Source organism: Merops nubicus, unplaced genomic scaffold (assembly GCF_000691845.1).
Source record: "Merops nubicus isolate BGI_N331 unplaced genomic scaffold, ASM69184v1 scaffold27384, whole genome shotgun sequence".
NCBI lineage: Eukaryota > Metazoa > Chordata > Aves > Coraciiformes > Meropidae > Merops > Merops nubicus.
The window spans coordinates 2,490-17,054 of NW_008604000.1; the positions used below are offsets into that span (position 1 = coordinate 2,490).

The 14,565-nt window shown below is 41.0% G+C and overlaps 1 protein-coding gene across 1 annotated transcript in view; it reads left to right on the forward strand.

The window, feature by feature from the left end:
* The first annotated feature begins 333 nt into the window (after positions 1-333).
* The window catches only part of PIKFYVE (phosphoinositide kinase, FYVE finger containing), a 61,086-nt gene continuing 46,854 nt past the window's right edge, over positions 334-14,565 (forward strand). The window contains exons 1-6 of the mRNA XM_008938882.1: positions 334-505; positions 1,891-2,043; positions 7,767-7,885; positions 10,598-10,769; positions 11,500-11,707; positions 14,220-14,309. Coding sequence (XP_008937130.1) covers positions 334-505; positions 1,891-2,043; positions 7,767-7,885; positions 10,598-10,769; positions 11,500-11,707; positions 14,220-14,309 — 914 coding nt within the window. The remainder of the gene's footprint in view (positions 506-1,890; positions 2,044-7,766; positions 7,886-10,597; positions 10,770-11,499; positions 11,708-14,219; positions 14,310-14,565) is intronic.

A 14,565-nucleotide genomic window follows, 5' to 3' on the forward strand; every position in this document is an offset into this window, starting at 1 on the left:
AGAACTTCCAAGTTCCCATAAAACAGCAACAAGAGTATGTCCTCAGACAGTGTAGTGGCTGTTGACTGACTTTCTTTGCTCTGGATGTTCAGCTAGGAGCTCCGAATTGCTTTCTGCAGAGATGCTGATCTCTGGTGAGTGACTAGGCAGGGGACCCGGGCTCTGGACTCTGGCACTCTGGACCTGTACTAACAGTAGATGTCTGTGGTAGCTGGGGTGAATGTCCCCACTCAAGCATCTCATGAGACACCTCCTCTTCACCTGACTGAAGCTGTTCCGTTTCAGCACCCTGTGCATAATGCATGTTGCTGATCTCTTTCCAGGGCACGTGAAATGGCCACAGATGACAAACGGTCTCCGACACTGGACTCTACCAGTGACCTACCTCATTCTCCTAGCAGTCCCTCTCATCTCACTCACTTCAAACCCCTGACTCCTGACCAGGATGAGCCTGCTTTTAAATCGGCCTACAGCTCTTTTGTCAGTCTCTTCCGTTTCAGCAAAGGTAAACGCTTTGGGGAATCTGTGTGTGTGCTGTTTTATTCATGCCCTCTGCTGCCACATAAGCTTGTAAAAACACCTATGCATATAAGAGCATAATGTCAGATGGCTGGCAAATGGATGGTGAGCCAGCTCTTACGTGAGGGATGTTTTATCTTGCTTTTGCGTGACATAATAGAACTTTACTGTGGGAGAAGATAACCAGTATCTTGCAGCTAGAGATGTGTGGTGGCCTATGCAGATCAGACAAGAGCCAGTTAGCAGACAGCATTGCATAGCTTCTTAGCTGGGCATCTGTATTTCTTCTGCCTGAAGATTTTTGGGACTAAAAGCAGAAGTAGCCCTCTGCCAGCCTGTGTGTGCCTGCCCTTTCCAATGCAAGTTCTCACTCCAGAATTCCTTCACTCCTCACCTTCCTGTGCATCTTGTACCTTCAGCTGGGTGGCTGTTGAGCTGCAATGAAGCAGTGTATTTACAGGAAGTCAACCCTTCATTTGCATGGCTTAGGTGATCCCCATCAAACAGTCTGAAGTGTGAAAATTTTGTATCTCAAAAAGTGCTACTTGGTTTTGGCCTTTGTGCTACAGGTCAGCTGCTTTTGTTTAGTCTGTTCATTATCCAGCTCTGCTGAGCATACTTCTGCAATGTTTGGGCTAGGGAAAAAGGGCGGAGATAGCTTTTTGCATAAGCAGACTGATCTTCTCAGGCTCTTCTTTTGCAGACTGAAAAATAATTACTTGCTATGAATGCTGTTAGTGTGCATAATAGAATACCACCTGTCATTATTAATTTATTGAAAGTAACATAAGATGTGGTTAATATTGGCTTCACTTGTTTGTCTCTGACAAATGTAGCTGGAGTCAGCAAAGTGTTGTGTTGAAAAATGGGAAAACAACCTTGAAACCGCCCATGAAATGGGCATGTTACTGGAATCGATGAGAACATGTCTGTACTTGATCCTCTGATGGAAGAGGCTGGTTTGTTAAAGGCTGTGGTAACTTTAATATGACCTCAGTACTGGCTTCTAAGATAACTGAAAAACACTCTTCAGGGCAGAAGCTGTTAAGTGTAGCTGTTTCATATAGCAAGAATAATTCATGCATGACGGTTTGGTTTTTTAGACACTTTTCACATTAGGGATATTTTGGAAATAACCTGAGCCTTGACAGAAATGTTCTACATACTGACCTGTCTCCATGTTTTGTATTGTACTTTTCAGACTAAAAATTCACATCTTTTTTTATGTATAATCATAATCCAAATCAGCAATTTATGAGAGTTTTTTCACTTAGTTTTGCATATACTACTGGTTTTCTTTTATCATGTCTGAAAAGTTGGTTTCTTGCTTTTTGTCAACTCCAGATGATGGGAGGCTTTCATCCCCGGCAGAGAGAGCAGAGGCAGGACAGAGTGATCCACAAGCACTGAGTGGTGGCTGGTCCAGTCCTCAGCACCCCACCAGAGCTCAGTCTCTGAGGTCACCAGTTCCCTACAAAAAACAACTGACTGGTGAGCTGCAAAGAAGATCTTCTACAACCCTAGGTAATTTCAGCTGTTTGTGCTACAAGGGACTGTTGTGCTAGCCACTCTGGGATGCTTCAGAGTGAAGTGGAAAAGGGGAATAAAGGTTTGTTGACTGTATAGATAAGTAGCAGAATTTGGTATCAGGCTACGCTACTTCTGTTAGTGTGAACACATTTTAACCTCAGAAACACGTTCTCTCCATCCTTCTTAGTGTTCCAGCAAGACACTGTTGTTGGGGCTCTGCTGTTTCAATTACAAAACAGTTGGGAACAAAAGAGGCTGCCAAAACACATCCAATGTCTTGAAGTCACTTGAACCTTGACCTTGAAAATTTCTACTTTGTCTTGAGAGACTTCTTGAATTTGACAGCCACATGCAAACTATAACTTCAGAGCTCAGTGAATGAGGTTGATGTTTGTGTCCTCAAGGGAGCTACAAACACAGGTTTGTGCTTGTAGCTGTTTTGAGAATTAGAGTTTGTGTGTAAACCTTTTTTTATTCCTAATCTTGGAACTATTGCCAAATCCTATACTGAATCTCTTTTTAGCTGGAATGGCAACTGGAGATACAACTATGTAATAGCCTCCTGAAGATTTGCAAGAGCCAGTAAATAGATTTCAGAGGTCCCTCTTGAGATCTGCCTGGTTACTATCAAGTTTTTTTGTGATAGCCTTGAGCAAACTGCTAAGCTGGGTGAAAATCTTGTGCAAGGCAGTATTTTCAAGAATATAATACCTAGTGCAGACAAACTGGATCTTAAACATTGTTAATGTGTGTGTGATTTTTAGAAGGATGTCTAGTCTTAGTAGCCAGGCAAAAGTCCTGTACAGATAATCAGCATTTTTGTCTAAGTCACTTGCATGCTGTCTTAGTTGGACACATTCAGCTTCTTTGCCCTGTAGTACTGTTTGTCCTATTCAGTTGTACCTGTCACAACAAACCACTTAAAGTTTGTTTGAGTTTTTTGCTGTGGATTTTCTTTTTTTTTTAAGCTTTTTTTTAAATGCCCCAAATACAGCAGTGTGCTCTTGGCTGATTTGCCAATTTACTTCATTCTCAGTTACCACTTGTAAATAACTTGGAAATTATCTGAGGGTTACAAATTAGAAACCCTTAGGGGAGGTAGGTTGTTCAATACTCAAAAGGCAGAAATAATCTTGCTGTTTGACCTCCACTGTCAGCAGACAGCCAGAGCAATGAGTTAGCGTAAGGTGTGAAGGAGAACCTGTTGCTGTATTATTCCAGTTCCATTTCAGGACCTTCATTCATATTGCTGGGTCTGGGTGAAAGTGTACTTAGAAAAAATGTGATGATGAATCAGCCTGGAAGAAGTAAAGTTAGACCAGGCAGGAATTACTGGCCTTTTGAAGATATTTCTGTGATAGTGAGTACTGAGTGGCCTGACGTACTGTTGAGTATCATTCCCCTAAATAACCTCAGTGCTGTACAAAACATGGATTCTGTATGGTGCAAGTAAAAGTGTACTGGACTGGTGAGGAAGTTTCAAGGGAGTTTCTCAGGTATTTATATTTTTATATCTCACTGTATTTGAAGAGGTGAAAAATGCTTGTGTCTTCTCCCTCCAAAAATCAGGCATTGTATTTTTTGAAGCAAGCTTTAGACAAATTAGTTTCATGCCTTCTTTTGTCTTAAAAGGTGCTGAATAATCAGGTCTTTTAGGATTTCTGAACATTGAGTGGAGGAGAATTTTATTTCTGCCACTGTAGCTGATGCTGGGCTGCACAAATAATCTTGGAAATTATTCTTTAATAAATATCTAAAGAATGAGAAGAAGTGTTGCCATTTGCACAAACAGCTGGATTGGTAGGCTTCAGTCACTCAGTGACAGCGAGGTATCTAGTCCAGTTTTCTTGCAAGCTTGTATCTGCAGGCTTGTAAGTGTCTGGCTAGGCTTGGGAGTTACTCAGGTACCTTGTCACATCGGCAAGGGTAGGCAGGAAAATGTGTAGGCTCTTCAGGAAGGTCTCTTTAGCCTACTTATGTTTAAATAACATGCCAAGCTTAAGCAGACTGAAGGGATAAATAAATAAAAGGCCTTTAAACAGTTATGGAATTGAATTTCTCCTAAAGATGCTGACTCCCACCCCTCATCTGTGCATTAGCTTGCACTGTCTACACAGCAGATATTCTCATTGCTCAGGAACCTGCTGGCTGACGACTGTAAGTGCGGAGCAACATGGAGGGATGGTGGCTTTTTTAGGAAACTGTCTAGCATCAGATATGTAGGATTTCAGTTGTGTGCTTCCCTTCAGGACTGCTTACACAAAAACGCTATAGTAGCACCGTCCTGGGTTTTGTGAGAACAGGAGAGGCTGCTGGACACCTGGCTTACGTCTGAGATGCCTTGTGGGCTGTACTGCTGAAGAACCAGCGCTGAGACTCTGTGTTAACTTCTGTGGCCTCCTTCTTGAGTAATCTGTAGCATGCTCATGAGCTGGAGTAGGGTGCTGTGGAGCTGGTGTCACTTTTACAGGCGGTGAGCCCAGCTGGTTGTACTGGACTGCCTGTGTCTGTGTGTGCCATCAGCTGAGTGCTTTCAAGGTACTGGATTGAACCAAAATAGTCTCGTACCGAGATAATGTCACAGTTTGCAAATCCAATTTAAGGAGAACTGGAAATGCTGACCAATTGGGGAGGAGCACTGGTAGTAAAAGCACTTCAAGCTTGTTACTCTGTCATGCAGGATAATGCTGTTAATGCTGTACAGTTGTAGCAGACTGGCAGTAATAGGGAATGGCAAAGGAGCTTAGTAGGAGTAAGGATAGGCCAACGATCATATGAGGTGGAAGAAGGCCTGAGGAAAGCATGTGGGGCTTATTTGTAACCATAAAGAACATAACTTGCTACCAGAGAATCTTTTCTGTTGGAGAAGGGTTTGGCAAATGAAAGTGCACGTTGTAAGATGAAGGACAGCTTTCACGCTTGTCAGTACTCTGTATGGCAATGACTTGAGGAAGATGGGACTTGATTATGAAATGATATGGTTTTACAGCAAATAACTAGAAAGCAATTCCTGTTAATTTGTATTAGCAAAACTGTGGTGTCCCTGGCGGGGTTCATATGTGTTGTTTTTAGCTTATGAAGGATAAATAGGTTAGAGATAAGTCAAACTGGAAATGTAGGTGGGGTTTCTTTGGTACACTGGGATTTTGTTCAGTCAACATGCAGCTGGGAAGGAAATGGATAGGAAAAACACAATTGCTATGTAGACTCGTGGTTCTGAACAGATGTGTTCCATGCTTAGGTTGGTCTGTTCAATGGAGATGCAGCTGGCTTTTGGTTGTTAAATGCAAAATGATATCAAGTGAAAAACGACTGCTTTGTATGAATGTTTGGCTAAGGAAGAAGAGTAAATAGATCAAAATACAGTAAAGTTGTAGACTGAGAAAGTATAAGGACTCTCTATAGCAAAACTACGAGGAAGCTCTCTTCACTTCCTGCAGTTGTTTTTGTGCTGGTTGGACAGTGACAAGCAAAACTTTGTAGAGCTGATCTGGCTGTCATAACACATTAAGTTACACTTAAATATTTATTTTTCTTTTAAAAACCTAATTTCTTGTGTGTAATTGTGGTTGTGTGTCCTGAGGTGTGTATTTGTTTTGATTTATTCTCCTCAGAAGTGCAATTGATGGGAGTTGGGATGTTGATGTGGGCAAAGCAAGAAAAATACTCTTATCTAGTTTCTGTGTTTGTGGAAGGGAACATGAGTTTTGCAGATTTAATGGTGAAATAAGGAAATACAGTTACAGTACTGAAAACACACATCTGTAAATCGTGTGCATTAACTGAGAAAATGGCTGTGGTATTTATAATAATGGAATTTGGATCAGGAGTGAAAGTTAGCCTAAGACTGATACATATGAACTCTTCTGTAAGGATGGTGTTTTAAACACAGTGTCCCCTGTACTGCAGGGACAATAACTTCTTACATTCTTGCTGTACAGCATGTCTTTCCCCAGAAAGGGAGAAATCACATGATGGAAAAGGAAAAGAGCTAACTGAATTTTAATCTGAGACTTGGTCAGCTTTGCTGCCATAAACAGATTAGCTGTATGCTCCTAGTGTTGATGACATGCTTTTCTAATGTAGATGACCTCCTTCTGGCATTGTTTTATGTATGTAACACAGGAAAGGGCATTTAACTAACAAGAGAACCAGTGTGGAGTTACCTGTGGCATTTCCTCAGGACTGTGTCTGTTCATACCTTGGGCATCACTTGCCTGAGAAGGTTCGTATCTAGTTATGTAAGAAGCCTGAGAGTAATTTTTTGAATTGGAAGCAACATTCCTGGAAAGAAGATGCTCTTCAGTACAAAAATTACAGCAGAAGAGTCCAGGAAGTAAACATGGCATAGGTCTTGTCATAGAAGTAAGGAGTTGTCAGAGGTTTCTATGGTATTAGCAATGTTTCCTTGAAATATTAAAGTTGCTTTAATCTCTCTAATATACTCAACTTGTTACTGTCCAAAAGTATTCTTGTTGACTTTTTTTTTGAGGGGGGGGAGGGGTGTTTTTTTTGCCTTGTTTTGCTTTGCTTTGTGTTAGAATAAGTTCCAAGTGGCTAGCCACTGAAATGGGTCTGAGCACTCTAGAATCTCTTTAAAATCTTCTGCTGTGGATTATTTGTTGTACATAGGTCATTAAGCAGCTGTATGTGGGCTGATTAACTAGAAATACCCAGTAAGAACCTGAAGAGGAGGCATGGAATCCCACAGTTTTGATCACATTACTCTAAGTGTTTTGATCTCCTGCACACAAAAGAATAGCTGCGTTGTTACTGCACAGCAACAGTTAACGTGCTTCTGCTGGTGCTGTCAGAATTACTGCTGACATCAGTGGTATCTGAAGCAGTAAACAGAAAGCAGCCATGTCTGTTTTTCCTGTACAAGGGGCAGTCCACATAAAATGTTAGTCAAATGGAGAGCAGCGAAGCTGGTAAGAAACTTTAAACTGTTCAGAAAAGTTGTTGTAGAGAAGTGACTCTGAAAATGTTTAAATGTTCAGGTAAATACAGCACTGTGTTTGCAGATCTTTCTGGAGAGAAGGATCCTATTTGTAATGGATACAGCAATGCTTCTGAGTAATCTAGCATTTTATAGGAAAGAAATTGGCTGTGTTACCTTTTTGTTCAGGAGTCTCTTTGCTATAGTTAATGAAGAATAACTATAGAAGTTCTCAAGAACTTAGCTTTTTCTTAGAAAAGGACAAACAAAAACAACCCTTCTTTTATTCTGAGTTACTGTTTCTAATAGGACCTGAGCAATTGAGTCCTGAGGCTTGCTGTAGTCATTTATAAATATGTTCCTGTTGAGACACCGGTTTAGTTCTAGAATAAATTTGAATATTGTTACAATTATTTTGTAAGTATTAATATCCTAGAGGGCATTCTAAAATGAGACTTCAGTGCTTTCTAAAAGGCTATTACAAGGTTCGTATAGTAGGTTGAAAAGAACTTATTTAAAGTTGTTTTAATTCTCAGAGAACTTAAATTGCTTCTTGTAAATGCAGGAGATGTTATTTATAACGCAAATCAAAGCAAACCAGCTGGCATCAGAAGCTCCTTTTGGGGGAGAAGATTGCAAGGGCAAGAAGTAATACATCCTGTAACTTTGTGAAGTGCATACGTGTACCAATGTTTCTCCCTCCAGTGGGGTTTTGTGTTGTGATGTGAATGTTTCTGTATTGTGGAAGCAATGAATACTGCTCTCCCTTCCCTTCCAGACAATCGGAGGAAAGCAGAACCACCTCTGGGAGGTCATGATCCTCGAACAGCTGTTCAGTTAAGAAGCCTCAGCACTGTTTTAAAGCGCCTCAAAGAAATCATGGAGGGGAAGAGTCAGGTACTTCTGAGAAATTTGTAGACCAAACTGGTTAGAAACTGAACTGTTTACTGAGCTTCTCTGAGTTTCATTTTTAGATAACATCACAGGTATTTTTTCAGGTGTTTGAAGTAGGAGTAAATAAACTCAAAAATCATTGTGCCAGTGCAGGGGGAACAATTTAAGTTGATGTTGACTTTGGACATGTCAAGCATCTGTCATCGTAGGAGTGAAACACTGCAGTGGCTCAGCTTCTTAAATTTGAACCAGATGCTCTCACTTTAGACTCCCTCCCACTTCTGTATTACCTAGCATAGTGTGACCTAGTGGTTTCATCCTTGAAGGCTAACAATGGGCAGGTGAAATACATTCACTGCCACAGATAATAATGAGAATTCTGAGAATGAATTAAATCTGCTACTTACTGTCGTAATGATTGGTCAGCAATATTTGTTTGAAAGGCTTGTTCTGTTAATCAGTTTTGATTCAGCTGGATAAGGGTCTGGTGGTTGCTACTGACTTGCTGATTTTAACTCTCTCTGCCTATGGACCTCCCTCTGGGCCATGCCTTTAAGGGAAGGATCTAGTTGAGAAAAGAAAGCACAACTATTTATAAGTGATGATATAAATAGCTGTGCCTGGGAGCAACATGCAAACAGGCAAAAGTATATTTAATTAAACTGAATAAAGAGGAGAAAGGCTTTTTGGGTTTGTAGCTTTTACAAGTAGACTGTGAGTAAACTCACTTAGCTTTCAGTGCTGTTCTGTTAGTAAGTGTAGCTTTGCTTTGGTAGAAAGGGTGATATTTTTGAGGGTGAAACAGAAGCTTTTCAGTGCTGTAAGCAAGGCATTGAGTGTGGCCCCTACTAATATTTCAGTTTCTGGCGGCTTCTGAAGGCCCTGGAGATTCTGAGAGGCCTTTGAAGCTTTTGGAGAAGTACTCAAACAGGGTGCACCAGGAAATGAATATGTCTAGATCTCTCTCTGAACACGTTATTTTAGTTGCCAGCTTGCTGACTTGTGTATAAACAGGAATGCGTCACTGCCCTTGACTGCAGCTGGGTCTTGCTTGAGTCACTCCAGGCAACAATTTCTTCCTACTGCGGACTTGGTCTGACTCTTAGAGACCACTTTACTGTCGTAGAAAGCGTGTGTCAGATCCTGGAAGGTGCTGCTCCAGTCAGCCTCTGCTGCTAACGGAGCCAGGCTTCTGTTCTGAATCCTTCCTTCTAGGCTGTTCTTGTCGTGAGTGTTGGCTCTGTCTTCAGCAAGGCAGAGTGCTGGAAGGTGTCACCAGCAATGGCCAACTTTCTAAACAACCAGTCATGTGCAAGTGGGGCAGAGGCACTGCTGCTTGGAACAGCAGTGTGGCAGAACCAGAGGCTTGACTTATCATGCAGAGCCGCAGCAAAAACTGCTAATCGGAACCCCTGCAGCTTTGCAGCGGTTCCTTGGCAAAGCTTTTCACTGCACCTTTCTCTGCTTGAAGCTTAGTCTTCATCTTAAAAATTTCTGAACTCTGTTGAATGCTAGACTGCCTTGAGCAGTCTTCAGGCTCTTTCTATATAAATTTTCTTGAGTGAGGACAGGATGAAATTATTGTCCTGTTGATCATAGCTGTTTTGGTCACAAAATTGGTCTAACAACTAATATCAAACTTCACTTTGAACATCCAAAAATAAATCCCAGTTCAGGGTATACTTTTTTTGTTATGTGAAAATCAGAGTACAGATTACTTTTCTTCTCTGTGGTTACTCTCTTCTTGGGTTGTTTTGAGAAAATGCTTGCAGCAGTTTCTCTTACAAAGAAAAACCCAGAGTATTCAGTCCTGAAAAGGCTTATCGCCAGAACTGAGCAAAAGAGCAAAGAGTGTTTCAGTCAGAGCTGTCATGTGACGATTAGCTGTTGTCTCCATCCATGGTAGTTGTAGCTGGTGTGCTCAGAATTGTAACAGGGAGACTTGTCTTGTTCTGTTTATAGCTACAACACCAAAGGGAAGTTTTAAGTCTTTGTTTTGAAGTCTTAAAAACAAGCCAAAATTCCTGTGGCTACACCCATGCTGTAAATTGGCATATCTGCTCAATGTATTTTCCATGGTTGTCTTCAACATCAGTTAACCAGGAGTTTTGAAAAAAACATCAGTCTGGGACACAGGCTTTTACAACTGTTTATTGAGGTTTTGAAGTATTTAATCTCACAACAAAACTTCTTACATGTATCTGTAATCATTTCAAAATACATACCAGTGTTAGCTGTTGAAGTAATCTTTCTGCTCTGTTAATTTGATTTACCCCTGGATAACAGTTTCAACTAATGTGTGAGATTTGGTTTTTGTTCTTGGCTGCTTTTTTTTTTTTTTTTTTTTTTTAAACTCTGCTAGTTAACTCTGTCTTGTGCCAGAGGCAAATGGGCAAATGCTAAATAGGTTTGTTTCTTCTTGACCTCTATGTACAACTTATGATAGTTTTTAGTCTACTTTGCTTCCATTTTGGATCAAGAAGGCAAAGGCTTACTAAATTTATTGTCACGGTTAAGAGTTCCATCAGCCTCATGACTCTCTATAAGGCCACATGAAAAATCCATTCTGTGCATGTGTGTGCCTATACACAAGAGTGTGTGCACACACATGAATATAGGAAATTGTCCTTTTTATGTGCACAGTCTACAAGGCAATCATGAATCTGTGTGCTTTTTTTATTTAAAAAAATTTTCCTCTGCTGTCTTCCCTTCTAGGACAGTGACTTGAAGCAATACTGGATGCCTGACAGCCAATGCAAAGAATGCTATGACTGCAGTGAGAAGTTCACCACCTTCCGGCGGAGGCACCACTGTCGACTTTGTGGGCAGATCTTCTGTAGTCGATGCTGCAACCAGGAAATCCCTGGAAAATTCATGGGCTACACAGGTGGGGTCTGTCTGCTGAGAAGCAGAACGTTCTCTGTGTGCTCAGCTCTGTTTGGGCTACTGCATTTTAGATTTTGGCATCTGCTGGAGAATGCTGCACTGGTCTCTAGTGTGCTTAGAAATAAGCAAAAAGAATGACAGGACCCAGTTCTACCAATTTCTTCTTGCACAATGGTGGATATGCCATACCTGCTTATATTTATCAACACTGTGTCCATGATGACAAAACAAATGTGGCCACTATTGAAGAAGGATGTTCACTACAAATAGCGTGCTCAAGTAAAAGCTGCTTTTAGTAATGGTAGTTTTAAAATGTAAGGATCCACATGTTCTAATTGAGGGTGAGAGAAACTCTTTCAAATATTGACAACCAAACTGTACACATCTCCTGATGGAGGTAGTGATTTTCAGACATCAGCTAGTGTGTCATACTTGACTGGCTGTTGTACCACAATTTCAGAGTGCACATGCACTTTCTCTCCCTGCCCGTGCAACCTGTTTCTTACCAATCATGTGTTGAGAACATCGTCATTGGACTTGGAGAAATGCCCTGACTGTATGGTTATCTAGGGTTTTTCTCTTTAAGGAAATATGAGAGCTAGATTTAAATGCACAAAGAGGTTTTGAAACAGGAAATCCTTCTTTTCCCACCACTGCACACCTCTGATCCTGTAGGAACAGAGTAGTATTTGTTCCTGTTTGCTTACAGTCTCTGGTTCCCTTTTCCACAGGGGATCTCCGCGCCTGTACTTACTGCCGCAAAATAGCCTTGAGCTACGCCCACTCCACAGACAGTAACTCCATTGGGGAGGACCTGAAGGCTCTGTCGGACTCTGCCTGCCCTGTGTCCGTGCTGGACCCTGGCGAGCCGCGCACGCCCGTGGGGAGCCGCAAAGCGAGCCGCAACATCTTCCTGGAGGAGGACCTCACCTGGCAAAGGTAAGAGAAATGGCTTCACGCTGAGCTCCAGAAGCTGAACTCTGTTTTCAGGCTGACAACTGCCTACAAAAGCTGGTGGTTTCCATCTAGGAAACTTAGAAGTGTGTTTTCTGTAAAAAGAATCTAATCCTGTGCTTGCTTATAATATTACTCTCTTCAAATTGAAATGTGGAAACTTTTCTAGTGGAGTTTTAAATTATTTGAAATTCTTCCTTTGACCGATTGAATCAATGATCCTGTATCAGTGATAGAGCAGGCTTATAGCTTTTGGAGTTTAAAAAGACAAACAGAAAAAAACATCACTTCCTACCACAAGTGTATTGAGAGGTAAGGCAGTGTAACACTGATGCTTTTCATGTTAGGTTTTGGATTGACAAGAGAGTATAAGCAATTCTGTCTGTGTAAATAAGAGAAAAGGTGGAAGTAACGCCTGTTTCAACTGAAGTGGGATTGAAAGGACAGCTGTAAAGGTTCTTTGATCTCCTTTCAAAGTACACTTCTTCTCTCAAATGAGGGGCCTTTACTTTGTGAAGGTGAATATAAGAACACTGCACTTCTCAAGTGGTATACAAGTTAATTTCTGAGAACCTTTATTTAGTTTAATGTGGGGGGAGAAAGAAGCAATCAGATGTGGTATTTGTGTTTCCCTAAAAGCAGAAGAGCAGGTGGGTGTGAAGTTACTGAGGAGGTCTTGAGTCAGAGCCTTTCTTTTATCTGAGGGGTAGTGTTAGTGACATGTGCCTCTCTCAGCAGATATCTTCCAGTGGTTCTGAAAGAAAAAACTCAAAACCAACTGTCTTCAGAAAATGCCTTGACTCTTGCTTTCCAGGTGTTTTTTTGTTTTTTTTGTTTTTTTTTTTTTAGAATATGGTGTACCTGTACTGAAGCAATTAAATAATCAGCTTTAGGCTTATATAAAGTAAAGTGCTTCTGGTTTAATGGTCATCTAAAGCAGTAATGTTGCAATGCTTGGGATGAATACAACCAAACTTTGAATTAGGAAATAAGTATATGTGCTCAAAACGCTTTTCTTCAGGTGTAGAAAATGGTAGAAATAATAATTCTGTCTTCTGATGTGTGATTAGTATCTTTATTAAAGCAGTTCTACAGCTTGTAGACATGAACAAGCAAGGAAAATATTTATATCTTTATTTTGGACAGCTTGTATCTGTTAAGAGAAGTACTGTCTATTCTTGAAAGGCTGATAACTCTTCCTCTACTAGAACACTTAGTCTTACTGGGAGACACTGAGTGAACGTGGGCTGCATTTGTGTGTGAGAGGGAGAGAGACTGAGATTACACAGTTTGATGTTGCTTTAGGACACTAAGAAATTTTCTTCAGTGCTTGTTGCTCTTAAAATATAAAACTTCACAAAGGGATGCATTTTTTCTTTTTTAATTTTTTTTTTTTTTTTTCAATGCTGCATTTGGTAAGTTCCCGATTAACCTTCAGAGGTTAATCAAGACATTGAACTTAACTGGCAGGACAGTGGAAAGTGGCAACTTACAGCTTCTTAGTGGAAGCAAAGTTGCTTTTTTTTCCCTAATATATGTGGCTTCTGTGTAAGTAGTTTGCTTTAGAGAAAACCTTAGGAGTTGAGTCTCTCCCCAAAATAATGTATCTGAGATAAGGCACTTGCCTCTCCTGCTGTCATATGCTGCCAAGCAATGAGAAAAGTGTTTAGAAGAGTGGTGCTGTGTTTACTTGTCTGATGTTGCTCTGCTCTTTGAGCAGCTGGAACATAGAGGCATGGGCTCCTGCTCTAAGTAACTTGAAGGGCCCTGCCATTTAAAAGTGCACAAGTGGTGTACACTAGGCAAGTGCAGCTACTCAGGCAAAGTTGTATTCTGTAAATTTTCTCACAAAGAGCATTTATGATGCTAGTAGCATGTCTGCATCCCAGAGAACAGCCAGTGTGGCTGTATCAGTTGGAGTGTAGTGGTTTGTCTGATACAGTTTTGCCAGTAGGAATTTATATTATGTATGAACATCTGTTCTCTTTCCTCCTGGGGTGGAAGGAAGAGAAGGGCAAAGGTGATGGTAATTGGGTTAAACAATTACAGAAAGCTGTCAGGCTGTCCTGGTAAAAGCTGTCTAGCAATAGCTATAGATGGCAGTGCTTAGATTGCAGCAATGATATGCTGGGGGGATGGGGGCAATGTCTATACCTCGAAAACATGGAACAGCAGCCTTTAAGGAGGGAGGATGTCTAAGAAATGGATATAGGGAATATATAGAGAAAGATTACAAGAAGGCAGGATGATACAGGAAACAGGAAGAGGCTGTACTGTCCAAGACTTGAGTCTGAAGGGAGAAGACTTGAGCACTGTCTTCCAGCTGTCATTGGCCTACTGATGGGGAAAGATTTCCCTATTCCCTCATTGATATAGCAGTCATGGGTGTGAATGAGAGGTAACATTACAGTTAACTGTGTTTTAATTCCAGCTGTTCTGACAGCACTGCATGTGGCAAATTTCTCAAACATCTGTAACATGCTTCTTTCCTTTGCAGTTTGATTCACCCAGACTCTTCAACTACTACATTGTCTTCACGCCTTGGGTCTGCTCAGGAGGATGCAGGGAAGTCACCAGCTAGGAACAGGTAATGTTCTGGATAATCCCATCATTGCTCTTTATGCAAGACTGCTGGAATGAACTTGGAAATGTTGGTGAGAGCTTTAGTATTTGTGAATGTTTGAGCTTAATCCCACTAAACAGGCTGGTATTAGAAGAATAAGCAATTTCCACTTCACAGTGCTTCTGCTATGGTTCTAGTTACATACTTTTATTACAGTTAAAATGGGGAAATAAAGATGAAGCAAGGATATAAGGAACAGAGCAAAGCTAATCCAGGCTTC